Raw genomic sequence first — 20,774 nt, 5'->3', positions numbered from 1 at the left:
ATATACCACATTAACAATTTTTAGAATAAAAATCATATGGTCATCATCTCCATAGACACAGAAAAGGGTTTTGACACCCATTTATGATTTTAAAAAAACCCAAAAACTAAAAACTCTCCTGAAAGCGGGCTTAGGGGCTTCCCTGGTTGCTCAGACAGTAAAAAATCTACTTGCAATGCAGGAGAACCAGGTTCAATCCCTGGGTTGGGAAGATCCCCTGAAGAAAGAAATGGCAACCCACCCCAGTATTCTTGCCTGGAGAATTCCATGGACAGAGGAGCCTGGCAGGCACAGTCCATGGGATCTCAAGAGTCGGACACAACTTATCAACTAAAACACAAACACACACACAAGGACCAAGACAAGGATGTCCACCCTCACCACTTTGATTCAACACAGCTTTGGAGGTCCTAATCATGGCTATTAGAAAAGAAACAGAAGTAAAAGGAATCCAAATTGGAAAAAAAGAAGTAAAACCATCAATCACTGTTCGCAGATAACATGATACTATACATTGAAAATCCTAAAGATGCTATCAAAAAACTACTAGAGTTCATCAACGAATCTGGAAGAGTTGCAGGATACAAAATTAATACACAGAAATCTATGCATCCCTATACACTAACAATGAAAGATCAGAGAGAGATTAAGGAAACAATTCCATTTACCATCACATCATAAGGAATAAAATAGCTAGAAATAAATCTACCTAACCAGTCCATTCTAAAGGAGATCAGTCCTGGGTGTTCATTGGAAGGACTGATGTTCAAGCTGAAACTCCAATACTTTGATCACCTGATGCGAAGAGCTCACTCATTTGAAAAGACCCTGATGCCGGGAGGGATTGGGGGCAGGAGGAGAAGGGGACGACAGAGAATGAGATGGCTGGATGGCATCACCAACTCCATGGACATGAGTTTGAATGAACTCCGGGAGTTGGTGATGGACAGGGAGGCCTGGCGTGCTGGAATTTATGGGGTAGCAAAGAGTCACACAAGACTGAGCGACTGAACTGAACTGAAGGAGGCAAAAGACCCGTACTTGAAAAACTATAAGACACTGATGAAAGAAATCAAAGATGACATACACAGATGGAGAGGGAGACCGTGTTCTTGAATTGGAGGAATTAATATTGTGAAAATGACTTCACAACCCAAAGCTATCTATAGATTCAATGCAATTCCTATCAAATTACCAATGGAATTTTAACAGAATTAGAACCAAAAATTTTACATTTTGCATGTAAACACAAAAGACTCTCAATAGTGAAGTGAAGTGAAGTCGCTCAGTCGTGTCTGACTCTTAGAGACCCCATGGACTGCAGCCTACCAGGCTCCTCCGTCCATGGGATTCTACAGGCAAGAACGCTGGAGTGGGTTGCCATTGCCTTCTCCAATGCATGAAGGTGAAAAGTGAAAGTGAAGTTGCTCAGTCGTGTCCAACTCTCTGCAACCCCATGGACTGCAGCCTACCAGGCTCCTCCGTCCATGGGATTTTCCAGGCAAGAGTACAGGAGTGGGGTGCCATTGCCTTCTCCCTCAATAGTGAAAGCAATCTTGAAAAAAGAAGAACAGAGCTAGAGGAATCAGGTTCCCTGCCTTCATACTATACTACTAATGTAATCAAAACAATATGATACTGGCACAAAAACAGAAATATAGATCAATGGAAAAAGACTGAAACTCCAGAGATAACCCATGCACCTGTGGCCACCTAATCAGTGACAAAGTAGGCAAGAATATACAATGGAGAAAAGACAGTCTCTTCAATAAGTGGTGCTGGGAAAACTGGACAGCTAAATGTAAAAGAATGAAATTAGAATACTCCCTAACACCATATACAAAAATAAAATGGATTAAAGACCTATCTGTAAAGCTGGATACTATACAATTCTTAGAGGCAAACATAGGCAGAATACTCTTTGACATAAATTGCAGTAAGATCTTTTCTGATCCACCTCCTAGAATAATGTTTAAATAAAAACAAATAGGACCTAATTAAATTGAAAAGCTTTTGCACAGCAAAGGAAATCATAAACAAAAAGACAACCAACACTGCAAACGAAGAGATGGACAAGGGTTTGATCTCCAAAGTATATAAACAACTCATGCAGCTCAATATTAAAAAAAAAAAAAAAAAAAAAAAAAAAAAACAATCAAAACACGGGCGTTAAGATCTAAACAGACATTTCTTCAAAGATAACATCAGTTCAGTTCAGTTCAGTCACTCAGTCGTGTCCGACTCTTTGTGACCCCATGAATCACAGCACGCCAGGCCTCCCTGTCCATCACCAACTCCCGGAGTTCAACCAGACTCATGTCCATCGAGTCAGTGATGCCATCCAGCCATCTCATCCTCTTGTCATCCCCTTCTCCTCCTGCCCCCAATCCCTCTCAGCATCAGAGTCTTTTCCAATGAGTCAACTCTTCGCATGAGGTGGCCAAAGTACTGGAGTTTCAGCTTTAGCATCATTCCTTCCAAAGAAATCCCAGGGCAGTCCAAGGGACTCTCAAGAGTCTTCTCCAACACCACAGTTCAAAAGCATCAATTCTTCAGCGCTCAGCCTTCTTCACAGTCCAACTCTCACATCCATACATGACCACAAGAAAAACCATAGCCTTGACTAGATGAACCTTTGTTGGCAAAGTAATGTCTCTGCTTTTGAATATGCTATCTAGGTTGGTCATAACTTTCCTTCCAAGAAGTAAGCGTCTTTTAATTTCATGGCTGCAGTCACCATCTGCAGTGATTCTGGAGCCCCCCAAAATAAAGTCTGACACTGTTTCCACTGTTTCCCCATCAATTTCCCATGAAGTGATGGGACCGGATGCCATCATAGAGACGGCCAAAAAGCACATTAAAAGATGCTCAACATCACTAATTATCAGAGAAATGCAAATCAAAACTAGAACAAGGTATCACTTCACATCAGTCAGAATGGTCATCATCAAAAAAGGGAACCCTCCTACATTGGTGGGAATGTAAATTTGTACAGCCACTATGAAGAACAGTATGGAGGTTCCTTAAAAAACTAAAAAGAGCTATGATATGATACAGCCATCCCACTCCAGGGTATATATCCAGAGAAAACCATAATTCAAAAAGATATATGCATCCCAGTGTTCATGGCAGCACTATTTACAATAGCCAAGACATGGAAGCAACTTAAATGTCCATCAAGAGAGGAACAGATAAAAAATATGTGGTACATATACACAGTGGAATATTACTTAGCCATTAAAAAGAATGAAATAATGCCATTTTCAGCAACATGGATGGACCTAGAGATCGTCTTACTGAGTGAAGTCAGAAAAATATCATATGATATCACTTTAACACACAAAATCTAAAAGAATGGTACAAACGAACCTATTTACAAAACAGAAAGAGTCACATATATAGAAAACAAATTTATGATTACAGTGCGCAGAGGAAAGGAGAGGGATAAATTGGGATTGACATATACACACTATTATATAAGATAGATATAACTAATAAGGATCTACTGTAGAGCATAGAGAACTCTACTCAGTATTCTATAATGACCTATACAGGAAAGGAATCTTAAAAAGTGGATACATGTATAACTGATTCACTTTGCTCTAAAGAAATCAACACAAGATTGCAAATAAAAGACAGTTCAAGACAAAAATGTTAAATCACAAAGATGAATAAATCTGTACATCTATCTTCACAACATGCATCATTATTTTCTAACAATTTTCTAGAAGTAGAATTTAAGATAAAAGGAATGAGACAGGTGGAGATGAAGGAGATAGGAGGAGAGGAAAAAAGAAACAGGGAAAATAAAGAGGTGGAGTAAGACCGATTTAAAAAAAAAAAAGTAAAACAGTGTATCTGAATATATTAGCAGAGCTGCTATTCTATCATTTTCAGCACATTTGTTTACCTAGGGTGAAACTTGTAATCGTAACTAAACACTTACAATTGCTTCTTTGAAAGCTTATTATCTCTGCCTAGAAATTCAAAGGATATTTTTTTTCTCTTTAATTTTAAATAATACTGCTCGACTGAAACTTGTAAGAGTCTTTTTACATTGAGTTTTCTTCTTCCTGGGATACGGCAGTTTTCATACATAGGTGTTTCTTGGTGAAGTTTTATTATGTCTTTGATTATTCTTGTTTGTAATTTCCAATTTTTAATTTTCTTGTTCTCTGTTTAGGAAACTATTCATGTGGAATAGTTTTGGTTTTTGTCCTCCATACCTGTGCTTTTTTCTCTCATTCTTTTAGTTTCATTCATTCCTCCTGAGTCTAGTAAGACTACTATCAATATGGTTTTCCACAAATTTTCCTCCATTTCTACAAGTTAGTGGTCATCTGGAAGGTCACATCAAAGGTTGCTAACCAGATATCAGATTACCCACTGATTCTCTTTAAATTGTTTCAACTGCTTTAAAATATGTCTTTATCAATCTAAGAATGTTTTCATACATCAATGCTGATAAGAGACTCTGAAGGTTTGAGAAGGAGAAAAGAGAATCAGGTAGGAAATGAACATAAAAGGGATGGTTCCCATAAAATGAACTGAAATACTGTGATTTTTTTTAATGAAAAGTTTAGGATAAAAACTAATTTAAAAAAAAAATGGAAAAACTGAGGAAAAGCAAACATTCTTGATATTTAATTTCCAAACTCAAAGATTTTTGTTTTTTTAATCCATCTTCTGGAAAGCCAAATTATTAACTGTGACTATCCTAGACAATCGGAGAAGGCAATGGCACCCCACTCCAGTACTCTTGCCTGGAAAATCCCATGGACGGAGGAGCCTGGTAGGCTGCAGTTCATGGGGTCACTAGGAGTCGGACACGACTGAGCGACTTCACTTTCACCTTCCACTTTCATGCATTGGAGAAGGAAATGGCAACCCACTCCAGTGTTCTTGCCTGGAGAATCCCAGGGACGGGGGAGCCTGGTGGGCTGCCGTCTATGGGGTCGCACAGAGTCGGACACGACTTAAGTGACTTAGCATAGCATAGCATATCCTAGACAATGTATTTGGGGACATTAACTTACTGAATCAACAAAATATACATTAAGAAGCTTTGGTCAAGCAAACTAGTGAGAGAGAACTTTATGACACAGAACAGCAGGAGGCATACATAAATGGCAAAAATCAAAGCTCCTGCTTGTTATAAATGAACAATTATACACCCTTAAGAAATGTTTAAAAATAAAAAACTTCAGTAAGACCAAATTAATAGAAACCAAGTGCAGAAGCATTTAAAAAAGATTTTCAATTTGACATAAAATCCTAAACTGTTCAGGAAATATTCATGGATATAATTTTAACTTAGTAATAAAACAGAAAAAGACTAATCTTTCCTAAAGACATTTTTCATTCAAAACAAGTAAAAACAAACAGAATTATAAGGGTTATGATTTGAATGCCAAACTTTATTATAAGGAACCAGATTGCAGCATATTGATCACCTAATCAAGTGTGCTTTTTGAAATGTACAAGAAAGTTTAAAAAACAACAACAACAAAAATCTTTGCTTTGACTATTTCAAAAGGAAAACAACTCAATGAAGATATGACCACATAAAAAAGCTTTGGCTCTGGCATGTTCACTGACTTTGTAAGGAAGCATATGCTGCACACTGGGGCTTCCCAGGCAGCAGGTACAGTGGTAAAGATCTGCCTGCCAATGCAAGGGATGCAAGAGACGCAGGTCTGATCCCTGAGGTGGGAAGATCCCTGGAGTAGGAAATGGAAACCCACTCCAGTATTCCTGCCAAGCAAGCACATGTGTGTGTGTGTGTTGCTACACATTACTAACAAAAGTACCTTTCTTTCTAATCTGCCATTCAAGACTTTCCCAATAGCCATAAAAATGAGAGTTGATATGGGAACAGAGAATAAAATACTTTTTCACTTCATATATCCAAACACAAAGATTCATCACTGCATTTAGGAAAAAAGTACATTCTGATAATGTAAGTTTACCTTCTGTCCATGTCTCTCCTGGAAAAATAATCTGCAGACACAGTATTTACTATAAAACTTCTGTTCTCTAATCATTATAAAATACCCATTGTGGGAAAAGAAAATTTAAAAATACCCATTCTGGAACTGGTATACACTTTAAAAGCTTAATTATTAACAAGTGCTAACTTAATTATTAACTGGTATCAAACATATTACATCTTATTTCTGTTCTATTAATAGGTTGGTGCAAAAGTAATTGTGGTTTTGGACCATGAATTTTAAATCATTATAACTCATTATAACTAGGCTCAAACACATCTTTATCAATCAAAATAGGAACAATTACAATCAACACATTTTTGCCAATGAGAAATAAGTTTATTTCTATAGCATGAAAATCTGTGCTTTAGGATTTGACGAACTCTTGGAAAACCTTTCCTGCATCCTGCTGGTTGTGGAAGCATTTTCTCTGCAAAAAGTTGTTGAGATGCTTGAAGAAGTGGTAGTCAGTTGGCAAGAGGTCAGGTGGATAAAGCAGATGAGGCAAAACTTCACAGTCCAACTCATTCAGCTTCTGAAGCACTGGTTTTGCAAGGTGCAGTAGGGCATTGTCATGGAGAATTGGGCCCATTCTGCTGACCAATGCCGGCTGCTAAATCACTGCAGTTTTTGGTGCAGCTCATCGATTTGCTGAGCATGCTTCTCAGATGTAATGGTTTCGCTGGGATTCAGCAAGTTGTAGTGGATCAGACAAGCAGCAGACCACCAAAGTGACCATGACTTTTTTTTCTTGGTGCAAGTTTGGCTTTGGGAAGTGCTTTGGAGTGTCTTCTCAGACCAACCGGTTGTCGCCGGTTGTCATATAAAATCCACTTACCAGTGAACATCACAATCGGATTGAGAAATGGTTCATTGTTGTTGCATAGGATAACAGAAGACAACACTTCAAAGTGATAATTTTTTTGATTTGCAGTCAGCTAATGAGGTACCCACTCATGGAGCTTTATCACCTTTTCAGTTTTCTTCAAATGCCAAACAACTGTAGAATGGGCAACCTTGAGTTCTTTGGCAACTTCTCATGTGGTCGTTAAGAGGCTCAGCTTTGATGATGACTCTCAATTGGTCGTTGTCCACTTCTGATGGCCAGGCATTGTGCTCCTCATCTTCAAGGCTCTCATTTCCTTTGCAAAACATCTTGAACCACCACTGCACTCTATGTTTGTTGGCAGTAACTGGGCCAATGCACTGTTGATGTTTTGAGTTGTCTCCACTGCTTTACTACCCATTTTGAACTCAAGAAAATTGCTTGAATTTGCTTTTTGTCTAGCATCACTTCCATAGTTTAAAATAAATACAGGATAAACATCAAGTAATAAGTCATTAGCAAAAAAACAAAGGGAGAAATGCACATTAAAATGATGTATAACATAACCACATTTAAGAATGCATTCCAATATCAAACGGCAAATTTCAACAATGCAAAAACGTAATAACGTTTGCACCAACCTAATACTAGACGATGCATGTATTCCATCTCCATTTCTAAAGATACAAACAAGCACATTAGAAATCACAATTAAGCTTTTGCTTAATACTGCATTAAATACATTCTCAATTACGTAAGAATTAACACTTAGAGACTAGAAGCATGAGGACCCAATAAAATAGATGAAACAAAATAACCTATTCCCAAGTGTAATTACACTTTTTATCTGATACACAAGAATAAGGTAAAGAAATGCTGATTAAGTATTATGTTAATAAATCACTGCTGCTGCTGCTACTGTTGCTAAGTTGCTTCAGTTGTGTCCGACTCTGTGCGACCCCATACGGTAGCCCATCAGGCTCCCCCGCCCCTGGGATTCTCCAGGCAAGAACACTGGAGTGGGTTGCCATTTCCTTCTCCAATGCATGAAAGTGAAAAGTGAAAGGGAAGTCCCTCAGTCGTGTCCAACTCTTAGTGACCCCATGGACTGCAGCCCACCAGGCTCCTCCATCCATGTGATTTTCCAGGCAAGAGTACTGGAGTGGGGTGCCATTGCCTAAGAAAATATAAAGAAAACATTAAAGAATAAAGAAAATCCTAAAATTATTTGGGAAAGAAAATCAAATGTTATAAAAAAGTTAAGGGGCAATGAGGACTAGTCAATCATATTTGATACAATTTAAACAGCTTCCCTGGTGGCTCAGACGGTAAAGCATCTGCCTGCAGCGCGGGAGACCAAGGTTTGATTCCTGGGTCAGGAAAATCCCCTGGAGAAGGAAATGGCAATCCACTCCAGCACTCTTGCCTGGAAAATCCCATGGACGGAGGAGCCAGATAGGCTACAGTCCACGGAGTTGCAAAGAGTCGGACACGACTGAGCGACTTCACTTTCACTAAGCACTAAACAGAAATACTGGAGTAAGATGTGATAAAATGCTTTTCTAACTTAGTAATTGCTTTTCAATACCTGATTATCAATTCTGAGACAAGGTGAATTTATTAAATATAAAACTCATTATACCCTAATAAATATCAAGGAAAAAAGTATGAAAAAATAAAATTTATAGAAAACAAAATTATACTTATCCTAACTATAAAAAGGCAGTTTTTATGTCTTTAATTCCTACTTTAAGAACAAAAAAAAGTGCAAAGAAACAATGAAAAAGAATGTTTACAGTAAAAATGGATCAAAACCAATAATCTAAAGAGGATGAATACCCTGACTTATTTTCCTAATACTGTGCTGTATGTACAGTTATACCCAGCACAACTATATTTATGATAACTTTGCCTAAAGAACGAGAACCATAAGTGACCACACTCTAATAACCCAGTGAGCTCCATCTTAATGTTTAGGTAATTCTGCATACATAACTAAATGCTCAAAGAATTTTGCAGGGATTAATAAAAGAAAAATCTGTGAAGCAAATTTTATATGTAAATACTCCCAAAGTCAAAAACATTTAAGTAAATGACACCTTATTAAAATGCTAGGTAGGAAGACACAGATACAGCATATGAAATATGAGACTATACAACCAAAAATTATGACAATTACACAATAATTACATTTGTATACTTATAAAAGAAGCTGAGATATACTGAGATATACAACCAGTTATTTTTAGATTGTCTTATTTGTAATTTGCCATAAGATGACATTTCAATAAGATCTTGTTTTCAATTCTTAAAATGATCTGAAATGCTATGAACATTAAGAAAGAAAGCACATGAGAGTAGTGTATTTTTACAAGTTAGGACTACAGATACAATGAAAGCTAGCCTGGCCAGAGTCCTTGGGAGTAAGAACACAGGTGAATTTTTCAAAGAGCTCAAATAAAAATCTTACTTTAAAATTTTGGTAAAAATCTTCAAAAGACACAGAAAAATGCACAAGAATCTGCCTGACTTTCTAGGTAGAACATACAATAAAATGATTTTTTGCATGATGGACTCAGGGACGCCATTATGAGCACACAGTACATAAACACCCTCAAGACTCACTGAAATGTACAGAGCAGTATTTTCTTCTGTTGCTGTCGGTTGACTGTTTCTCTGTCTTCTATGTATTTTGTTCTTTATCTTTTCTTAGCATGCCTTTCTTTCTGTGATTGCTCTCTTACCTCGTTTTTTAGTTTGTTACTTGTAAACAGTTCCGTGACTTAGGGCACAGTTCAGGACGGCCACATTAAGCCAAAAGTACATTCCAACTGTACTAAACACAGCTCTAAACCTCAGTTTCTTCCTCTGCAAAACGCAGAGAATAGCAGCACTAGAGCGCATAGGATTGTTCTGACAACTAACTGAGATACAGCTAATGAAGTACTTAATTGGCAAAGAACTTGGAATACAGTAAACATTCAATAAATGTCAGCTATTTCTTTTCCTATTATCACCTCAAGTTAAATAGCTCAACTTTTGGAAGAATTTATCTGTTCATGTGTATGTGTACAAAGTCTGGGGGAAAAAAATGCCTCAAAAAGCTAACACTGTTTCAATGAAATAACTTCATATTAACTAGGATGGCTAAAATCAAAAACACAGAAGATAAAAAATATTGACTGGCAAGGCTGTATAAGAAACCCAAATGATGCAGTTACTTTGGAAAACAACTTAGTTTCTTTAAAAGTTAAACAAAGTTATCATATGACCCAGCAATTCCACTTCTTAGGTATTTATCAAAAATAAAATATTAGACCTGCATAAAGATTTACACTTGAATATTCATAGCAGCATTCTATGTCCAACCCAAATGCTTAACAACTGTGCGAAGACAAGCAAAAAAATAAGGCACATCCACATTATGGAATACTATTCAGCAATTAAAAAAAATACTGATACATGCTACAACAAGAATGAACTTCAAAAACATTATGCTGAGTGAAGTCGGGCATGAAAGACCACATATGTATAACACACAGATTTCCAGAAAAGGCAAAGACCTGGATTAGTGGATGTCTGCAAACTGGGGTTAACTGTAAATGGGCACGAGGGCCCTTCCTGGGGTGATGTAAATGTTCTAAAACTGGATTATGGTGATGGGTGCACACTTCAGTGAAATTTAGTAAAAAATATATTTTAAATGGGCATATTTTACAGATTGTAAACTGCGACTTCAATAAAACTTTTTATAAAGGTAACAACTACCTCCATTGTGATGGGTGATTTTTTACCCCTAGTTCTACTTTTGAAAATGGTTTGAAGAAAAGGATTTATTTTTTTAAAAAAGTAAACTGCCAAATTTATTGGACTTACATGTAATTAAAAGTAAACTGAGTAAAGGCACAAGGACTCTCCTATGGAAACAGTCCTTGGTTTTCCTGATACTACTTTGCTTGCTTGCATTTTTACTGATTAATTTCTTAGCAAGGTGTGGACAGATGAGTGTTATTAAACAGCTGATTAGTGAATTCTTATCAAAAGTAGAACATAAAACTTTTAATTAAACACTTGGGCCCAGGACTCTTTTATTAAGAGAGGTTTCTTAAGACTCATGAACATTAAAGCCTGAGAATAATTCCTTTCTAAATTTATGAAAAAGACCAAAGACAGTATTTGATTATTTAAACACGTTTGATCTTCTGAACTTATATGCAGATTTTCTTTAATAAACACTACATGATCCAAGGCTGGCTGAATCCAAGGATGTGGAGTCATGGATAAGGAGGGCCGACTGTAAAGTTTTACTTGGATTTTCAACTGCTTGGAGGGTGGGTGCCCTAACCCCCATGTTGTTCAAGTATACCTGCACTCTAAAAAGAGAAGCTCAAATAAATCGAAGTGGGTTTAAAGTCAGGATAAAGACAACTGTTGTTAGTTTCCTAGGGCTGACTCAACAAACTACCACAAACTTGGCTTAAATCATTAGAAATTCATTTTCTCTCAGTTCTGGAGGCCAGAAGTCTGAACTAAAGGTGTGAGCAGAGCCATTCCACCAATGAAAGCTCCAGGAAGAATCCTTCCTTGCCCCGTCTCAACCTGGTGACACCTGGCATCTCTTGGCTTCCAGCAACATAACCTCGATCTCTGCCTGCCTCCATTTCCACATGCCTCTCTTCCTCTGTGTGTCTCTGTGTTTCTCCCTCTACAGAGGACACCAGTCACTGGACTTAGGACCTACCCTTAAATCCAAGCTGATTTCATCTCAAGATCCTTAACTGATATCATCTGCCAAGTTCCTATTCCTGAAAAGGGACCAGATCAATTGTTTACTGTAATTGAAACAATGTGAAAGGTACGCTCTCTTAGGAAAAAACCTCAGAGAAAAAACTGACAACTCAAATCTGAAATTGTTTTGTGCCTTCTCACTAGACTATGCTCTATCATTTTGAAGTGAAGTGAAGTCGCTCAGTTGTGTCCGACTCTTTGCAATCCCATGCACTGTAGCCTACCAGGCTCCTCTGTCCATGGAACTCTCCAGGCAAGAATATTGGAGTGGGTTGCCATTTCCTTCTCCAGGGGATCTTCCCGACCCAGGGATGGAACCCAGGTCTCCTGCATTGCAGGCAGACGCTTTACCCTCTGAGCTACCAGGGAAGCCATTCTCTCATTTTAAGTGTGCCTTTTCTCAGTAGAAAATATTCTATTACATCAGCAGGAAATTCTATCATTAAAAAATTCTAAAATACACAAAGAGTTGAATAAAATGTTTTACTAATATGTTTTCTCTCCTGGTGTTCCCCATCATAGTGAACGCCTTCTCCAATAGCCTGGAAGCTCTGGCTCTGTTTGTTGTCAGGCAACCAACCCATCAGCAAATCCTGTCAACTCTAAAGTATATTCCAGGACTTCCCTGGTGACAGTGGATAAGAATCCGCCTACCAATGCAGACGGTTTGATCTCTGGTCTAGGAAGATCCCATGTGCTGCAACTAAAACCAGAACCAGTCAAATCAATAAATATTAAAACAACAACAACAACAGCAAGAACTGAGGCTTTGAATATGGCACCCTGCACCCCACGGGAAAAAAATACATTTTCAAATGCAACCAATTCTCATTCCCTCCACCACCATCAGCCTAAATCACTATCACCTCTGGCCAAAGTGAGCTTTTCAACGTGTAAACCTGCTTTGTCACCCCCTGTAAAACTCTCTAGGGACTCAGAGTACAGATGTAATAAAAGCCAAAGCTGCTCTCCTCTCCTCCTCCCTCCTCCAACTCTCTAGCCACACAAGCTTCCTTTCGTCCTGGAAGGTACCAAGCACAACACCCGCCTTGCTGTTCCCTCTGCCTGTGTCACCCAGGTATTTGAAAAACCGGATCTATCACTTCTCTGCTGAAATGTCACCTCCTGAAAAGGCCTTTCCTGACAGCCCTACCTATACTTGCCCTCCTGGTCATTCTCCCTTTACCTTTCTGAACTATTTCCTCAGATAATAACAATTATCAATTTGACAACACAAAACATCAGTTTTTTACTCTCAGCCTCAACTAGAAAGTACGTTCCATGAAAGCATATTTGGCTCACTGCTCTATGCCCAGCGCTGAAACACTACCTGGCCCATACTAGTTCAACCCAGGATCTGAATGAAGAATACACTTAACTTGGAATGGCAACAATAATTTGTTCATGTGTTTCCCTTTTTCAGAAATTCCCTCATCCAATTGTGATGAACATTATGACAAATATTCCCCCAAATTATTTCCCATTCACAATACATTTTTACTCTGGTTTGAAACAATAATTACCCACAGAAGTTTCTCTACGAGTTAAACACTAACACCGGAGACGAGCAGTTGCTTTGCCATTAGACAGGATAGGAAAGAAAGAGCTAGAAACCAAATGGCCCTCTGATCCTGATACCACTCTGTCCAACTACACCTCATTTCTCCACATACTATCAACAAAACTCCTGCTTTCCAAAAACATAAGAATGGTTCCCTCAGCAGTTAGGGCCATTCTATCCGCATTTGTCTTTTTTCCTTGAACAGTGTCCTAAAGTAAATTTCAAGGAACAACATTTCCAAGGGGTGTTAACAGATACTGAAAAGGGTCAAATTTAGGGAAACTTCATTAAGCAAAACTGAGCCGTTTTTTTTTCATAGAGGACTCTTCAGAATCTTAACTATGTTAATGCGCAATATAAATCTCCACAATGGAAAGTGTATATACACTGTAACCCAAACTTATTTTTTTCCACTCAACCCTAATATATACTCTTTCAGTCACATCATTCATCACGCCCTTCTTTCCTAGCTACCTCAAAAATTCTAGCAGCCTGACTTACTGAAAACACCTTTTATTTTAGATATCACGGAAGGTTTAAAAGGAGACTTGCTAATGGATTTAAATTATAATTAAGATAATTCACTGTCTGCAGGGTATTATTTGAGACAAAGTCATTTTCTAGTAAATAGTCAAGAGTGACAAAAATTAATAAAATTACCAGAAGTAGCAGAAAACTGAGGTCAAATGCACTCAAATAATCCCGCTCCCGCCAACTCATACTTCTTTTTTAGAACGTCACTAACCAAAACAAGGGCGAGACTGGAGGTGCAGAACGAGCAAGTTTTGAAAGTTTTTAGCCTAAATATGATATTGATATCTACATTTCTGGAAAAGACTATAAGCTTAGATAACAAACTCATAAAAGAAAATCAGCAGGATCACTTTAGAACATAATGAACAGAAATTCACACCCTGTATGATGCAAAATTTACTTTCCTAGCAATCCTTCTTTTTCTCCATCATTCCCCAGTATCTCTGCAGGGAACCCAACCTTAATGCTGCCTCTGCAGGCCTCCCTTGCCTCTAAAACCTTCTTCTGGTCACCTCTTTCACTTCTATTCTCTATCAGTGCCAGCTTCCAACCTTGAACTCACTCACCCTAACATTTGCAGGGTATCTTCACAAATATTCAATGTTAGAGGCAAAAGCTGAACTAGTCATAGCCCTAACATCAAAGAAACTCTTGAAACTTAAGAGGCCTGGCTGGAATACGGCCCAACTGCACCCTCCCCTCCCTATAAGACAAACAATGCTACCTTCAAGCCCAATCCCTCAACAATCCTAAATTCTTTAAAACTAAAAATAGTTCTGCTGTTGTCTCATCTGCCAGCAGATGGCCAGACTATTTTTAATTCAGGATTCTAGAGAGCAAGAATGGATCAAGCTAAGCTAGGGCAGCCTGGAGGCCCTGACTCTGCAGAGTTCAGTGGTTGCTGCAGAAAGCTGGTGTGGGGCAGGTACCAAGAGAGGGCAACCTGGAGCTGTTCCTGGGCCTGTGGGCTTCACACCGATGGTAACAACGTAGGTGGGAGGGATTTTGTTTTTCTTTTTTAACCACTTTACTTCAAAATAAAGTCAAGGTGGGAAGGGTTTTGTTTTTCTTTTTTTTTTTTAACCACTTTACTTCACAATAAAGTCTGAAATGTAAGATAATTTTACAAAAGTTTCCAATAATCTGCTTTAAAGGTTTCATTATCTTTCTTTACATGAAAATAAAAGCTCTTTTATGTGGTATTTTTTGAGATTGGGTTTTTTTTAATAAAGTAAAATCTCCCCTTATCTAGGTAAGGTTTCCAAAAAGCTATATTGTGACCAAAGAAAAAAGAAAAAAATACAGTATTCTTAAGAACATGAGATGAACTGTAATTTCATGAGTATAATTTACAGAAAATCAATTTATTATAGGTCATCTTGTTAAAAGGTAACTGAATTTTGAATACCAGTGCTCTGAATCTACTCACACACCACTAACATGATTTTAAAACACAAAAGGATTAGATGTATTTTCTTGTTCCCTTTAGCTATATGGTAGGTGCTCAGTAAAAATGGGGGGGGGGGGGTGACGACACACAGAATAAATGCAGGCAGGTGTATTTAGGTGGGTTATTTACAAAGTCTATTTAGAAGAGTTACAGCAACACCCACCTCTCTACCACTACCAGGCAACTCCTACTCACTCACAACCCAGAGATAAGGAATGACCAAACCAGGCCATTCCAGTTTACTTTCCCATCCAGCTTGCTAGCCATACAGATTACCAAGAAACCAAAGGTGGCCTGACCCAGGTCTCAGTAGTGAAGTGGAAGAATGAGGCCTATGACAGCTTCCAGGGATGTATTTGGGGATACTATCTACTACAGGACATTATACTTTCTGCAAAGATAAAAAGTGCCATTCCTATTAAATTATGTTTGGGCGGTAATGTACATGGATGACTAAAAGGGAAGAAACAAAGGTCATCAGGGATTAATTACCATCAGATTGCTCAATGAGATTTTGTAGGAGACTAAATATAACTATGAAATAAAAGGAAAAAGCCCTGTATGTCTAAAGTAAAGAAAAGTACTCTGGGACACTCCTCATAAGCTTCTGCTAACTATGTGGAAGGGACAAACAAGTAATAACTGGCAAAATCTGAAATAATCTTTCTAGAGCCGAGGCAGACATGAGCAAGTAATCCCTCCCTCTCAAAACAGCAAGGACCAAGCCATTAAAGCCTCTAAAGATGCCAATCAAGAGTGACAGGAATACTCTCAAGGTACAAGTTAACAAAACAACTGTGTTCACATTCGTAGCACATTACAACCATTATGCTCAATATCCTAACTATACAGAGAAGGAAACCGAGGCCCACAGACCTGACTTTGCTGCAATGTAACAGACCTGCAATTTAAAGCCAGGATCTGATTCTCCTTCCAGTAAGCATTCCATTTAGAACAGATACTTATATTAGCATTTTGGAGAGGGGAAAGAAAAAAAAAAATATATATATATATACACACACACACACACACACACACACAACACTCCATTTCCTTAATCTAATGAAAGGTATATTTTAACACAGAAAATCTGACCTCAAAAACTAAAACTTTAGTTTGAACTCTTAACTTCTTTAACCTACAAGTTATTAAAAAACCTACACATAACAATTTTTTAAAAAAATTCCCCAAATCACTCCTTCCCTCAAGTTAATTATTTCTTTCAAGACCCAGCTATAAATTCAATTTTTACCACTGTACAACATCCTCTCATAAACCTGGAATAGTCTTTCGCTAGCTACAAGAATAACAAAAGGTGAACTTCTGATCCATGAAGGGTTAAAAAAAAATTTTAATTCATTATACATAAAATTAAAAAAAAATTAATGAAAATTTCTTCAATAATACTTCTCTCATCACTTTAAAGGATCCAAAAAGGAGATAAAAACCGCTTACTACAGTAAGTTAAAAAGTCTTTCTATTTTAATAATTAAAAGGCAAAGTTGCTTTTGATCTATCTTGACCCTTTAGCATACATCCAAGTTATTCCGGATTTTTGCCCCTTTTAAGAATGCTTTTTTCCAAGCCCACTTAACACTCTTTCTTTTCTCGTCAACTTAATCTAGTCTGTTTCCAGCGCTATAAACTAAAGCCAAGCATTAGGAATTCGTCTTTGCGTTTAACGTCCTGGTCCTTCCTTAAAGGATTTCATTCCTGATGAATGCAAAAGATCCATCAGTGGTCCCCCTTAACAATTCCTCATCTGCCAGTCTTCGCTGTAGGGTATTGTTTGCATATACCCTGCTAAGGGGCTTCAAGACACTAGATCTCTTTCGTCTGAACTGTAAATCACAATTCAAGCTTGCGAGCAGCTGTCACGGTCCAGACATGTGGCTGGTGGGTGTCATTGTCTTGTTCATTTCCCCCGTTCAAAGCCTCCCTTCCCGTCACTAAAGCCAGCTTATCTAAAGGTCCTTTCCTTCCCCGCTTTTATCTCGCCACCCCCACCCCTTAACCTCAGGTCTTGTTCTTCCAGGTCAGCCCAGTCGGATACAACATTACTCTCTGTTTTTCCCGTGGCGGAGGCGGAAAGATACCAGTACAGGCTGCACCTCTCGCAAACCCCTTCTCGACACTGTCAACAAGGGAACAACTTCAGCCTCTCTTCCCAAAGTACCACGCCAAACGAAAAGTTATTTGAAATTACGAGACGGAACCCTTCCCACGCCCCATCTTGACAAGTCAGCTCCACCTCAATTTTCTCAGCGAATAAACAGCACCTCCACTCCTGCCTCTTCACAAAGGGTGATGCCCCGGCCGCACCGCACGGTCCACCAACCAAACCTTCGCAGATTCCCCAGGCGACCCCCGCCACCCCCCAGCCCGGCCGCGTTCCCCGGGCCCGTCTCACTGCCATTCCTCCTCCACCCTGCCCCTGCCCCGCATCGAGCCGAGTTACTGTCAACTCCTGCCACGCAGCCCCAGAGCTTCGCCCGGCCTCCCGGGGGTCAGTGGCGCCGGCCCAGGGGCGAGGCCCTAGCCCCGGCGACCCCACCTCCCGCGCCGGCCTCCCTCCCCCCGCCCCGCACTCTCCCCACCCCCATCCCTCGGGCCTCCTCCCCGCTCACCTAACGCCACCTCGCACGCTTTGCGCAGCTGGGAGTGATGCGCCTTCTTCACTTCCTTGTCGGCCAAAATCTTCTCCAGGGCCCGGGTCAGGAACATGTTCTTCGTCTTCTTCCCCTCATACATGGACGCAGAGAAGGAGGCGGCGGCTCGTCCGACCCGCGGATCCCAGAGGCTGGAGGGGAGGAGGACGACGACGAGGGAGAGGAAGAGCCGAGAGAAAGGAGAGGGGGTGGCAGTGGGGGAGAGGAGGAGGCGTGGAGGGCAGCGGCGGGATCAGGAAGGGGCGGAGGAGCTGGGCCGGCTGCGGGGTGGGCGAGGGGCGCGCAGGTCGTAGCCGTCCCCCAAAGGGCCGCGCCCGTGGGACCTCCGCTTCTCCCGGCCCGGGGGTCGCTTCCCGGCCACCACCACCACCACCACCTTCCCCCTCACTCGCCCCTCCGCCCGGGAGACGGCGAGGGAGCCCAGCCCGGCGGCCGTCAGGCTGGTGGACCGAGGAACGAGGCGGCGGATCAGAGGCCCGGCGAGAGCAGGGCTGCCCTGGCTCCTGTGGGAACGAGCACCCGCCTCGGCCGCGGACTGGCCTCCATCACCGCCGACCTGCCCCGGCCGCCATGTTGGGAGGAAACGACGCGTCACGCAGCGGCCGAACGGCTGCAGAGGAGGAAGCGGCGGCGGCGGCGGCGTTGGCTGCCCAGAGCTGCCGCGGCGCCGGGAGGCAGGGGGCGGAGGGCGGCGCGGGAGGAGCGGCTCGAGCCGCAGCGCTACGGCGGCCTGGCGGGGCCTCGCCGCCTCCCGCGTTCGCCTGCAGGGCGGTGCGGGGCGTGGCGGGCGTCCTGCGGCGCCGCGCTGGGTGATTCGTGCTCCGATGACCCCCGGCGCCGCCGAGCGGACGCGGCTCCGGGCTCCGCTGCGGGCGCTTCGCCGACTTTCCAGAGTCCAAGTGGGTGGGCGCGCGCGCAGTCCCTTCCGCCCCGGGACTCACGGAAACACCCTCAGGGCCTGAGCTCGACCGCACTCGTTCCACCTGCCGCGTGGCCGGTGCTCGGCGGCACTGTTTCCACCTGCCGCTCTCGACTCTTTAATTACCAGCTGCAGGAAACTGCTAGATCCAAGACCGTGTCCCCCGACTACCTCACGATTCTCTCTTGGGAAGAGTACAACCGATCTGACGAGGATGCACGAATGTTTCACTTTTTCATCTCTGTAGGGTAAATCAGGAATCTCTGAGGTTTCTTCTGAATTGAGACTAAAGTTAAGGAACAGGTGAATGCTTCTGATTGACGAGGCCCTTTAGAGCTTTGTGTTTTCTGTACCTCTAATACTAAGGTTCAGTCGAGGATATGAAAACCAGTTTCAGAATGGAAAAGCTTTAAGTACAAACGTTACCGCAGACACACAGCTGACCGTGTGCCTATTTTGTTACCAAAGAATTATTCGGATTTCCACAGTGTTTTCATTCAGAACAGAAAATAACAAGGAAAACCATTAAATGGGAAGAATTCGTTTACATGGTGATCTAGGGGCACATCTTTCCAAGTTCAAAGCTACTGTGTGGCTTTATCAATACTAGATCTCGAAGTATTAGAATGTGTCTCTCACTGTTCTGATCCATTCGATTCCCTTGACTGTGCTGCTGCTGCTTAGTCGCTTGAGTCGTGTCCGACTCGGTGGGACCATACTGGAGTAGGTTGCCATGCCCTCCTCCAGGGCCCTTGACTATGGACTTGTCCTAATGCAGCGAACTAAACTCAAAAGGAGAGGCTGTAATTTGGGGCAGGCTAAAAACCATGGGAAATAAAAATGGAAACCTTGAAGGTGATCCAGAATTAAAGTGGGCTAGTATTAATAGATTAGTTTTTTTAAACTTTCTTATCCTAAGAAACAAATCCATAAATTGATTAATTTCACTCCAATAGCTGTTTCTTTCTTTTCTTTTTTTTTAAATAGCTGTTTCTATATAGATTCCTGGAAGTTAGAGATTTGATATACTAGATCAGACATAATATTGATTTCTGTCTTCACTCTCATAGGTAATAAGATTTGAGAACAAGTTCCATTTCTAATTTTTGTTTCTTTGTCATGCCAGTGTTGGAACAGGTATTGTTGAAGGTGTTAGCTGATCACTGAATCTATTTACTCTTCTTTACAGAGATATACTGTATTTTCTTCTCTCCCTTGCAGTTAAGTGTAGCCATCCAGATTTGGGTTTCCCAGGTGGCACTAGTGGTAAAGAACCTGCCTGCCAATTCGGGAGATGATAAGAGATATGGATTTGATCCCTGGGTCTGGAAGATCCCCTGGAGGAGGAAATGGCAACCCACTCCAGTATTCTTGCCTGGTGAATCCCATGGACAGGAGCCTGACCAGCTGCGGTCCCTAGGGTTGCAACGAGTCAGACAGGACTGAAGTGACTTAGCATCCAGATTTAGCTCATTAAAAAAAAAAAAAAAAATCTTCCACAGGCAGTCTTCCATGCTCTTTCCCTTCAGTGGCCACATGCTAAAGACAGCAGAGCCACAAGTTACAAGGAGCCAAGGTCCCTGGAATTACAACTTGATGGAGAGTCATCCAATATTTGTTTTGGACTTTACATGGGCAAAAGGGTATATTTAGCAGCTGGCCTTATCCTAATCAATGTACTTGACACTCATTAATGAATAATACAGAGCAAAAACATCATCTATCCATTTCTATAAGCCTAGCATCTAGTGTAGTCATTGGCACAGAAAATGCATTTGGTAGAAACTTGAAACTTTGAAAGACACTAGGTTAAGTCAGGAGAAGGCAATGGCACCCCACTCCAGTACTCTTGCCTGGAAAATCCCATGGACGGAGGAGCCAGGAAGGCTGTAGTCCATGGGGTCGCTAAGGGTCAGATACCACTGAGCAACTTGACTTTCACTTTTCACTTTCATGCATTGGAGAAGGAAATGGCAACCCACTCCAGTGTTCTTGCCTGGAGAATCCCAGGGATGGGGGAGCCTAGTGGGCTGCCAT

General features: G+C 40.9%; 1 protein-coding gene across 3 annotated transcripts in view; it reads right to left on the bottom strand.

Moving 5' to 3' along the window:
- ARFGEF1 (ADP ribosylation factor guanine nucleotide exchange factor 1) overlaps positions 1-18,047 on the bottom strand; it is a 133,024-nt gene extending 114,977 nt beyond the window's left edge. For all 3 annotated transcript variants that reach the window (XM_025265289.3, XM_006069520.4, XM_044928704.2), the window contains exon 1: positions 17,777-18,047. In XM_025265289.3, coding sequence (XP_025121074.3) covers positions 17,777-17,900 — 124 coding nt within the window. In that variant the 5' untranslated portion in view covers positions 17,901-18,047. The remainder of the gene's footprint in view (positions 1-17,776) is intronic.
- Positions 18,048-20,774: the final 2,727 nt, after the last annotated feature.

Source organism: Bubalus bubalis, chromosome 15, assembly GCF_019923935.1.
Source record: "Bubalus bubalis isolate 160015118507 breed Murrah chromosome 15, NDDB_SH_1, whole genome shotgun sequence".
NCBI lineage: Eukaryota > Metazoa > Chordata > Mammalia > Artiodactyla > Bovidae > Bubalus > Bubalus bubalis.
Note: the sequence above shows the minus strand (reverse complement) of the source record. Positions and strands in the feature narration are given on the sequence as shown.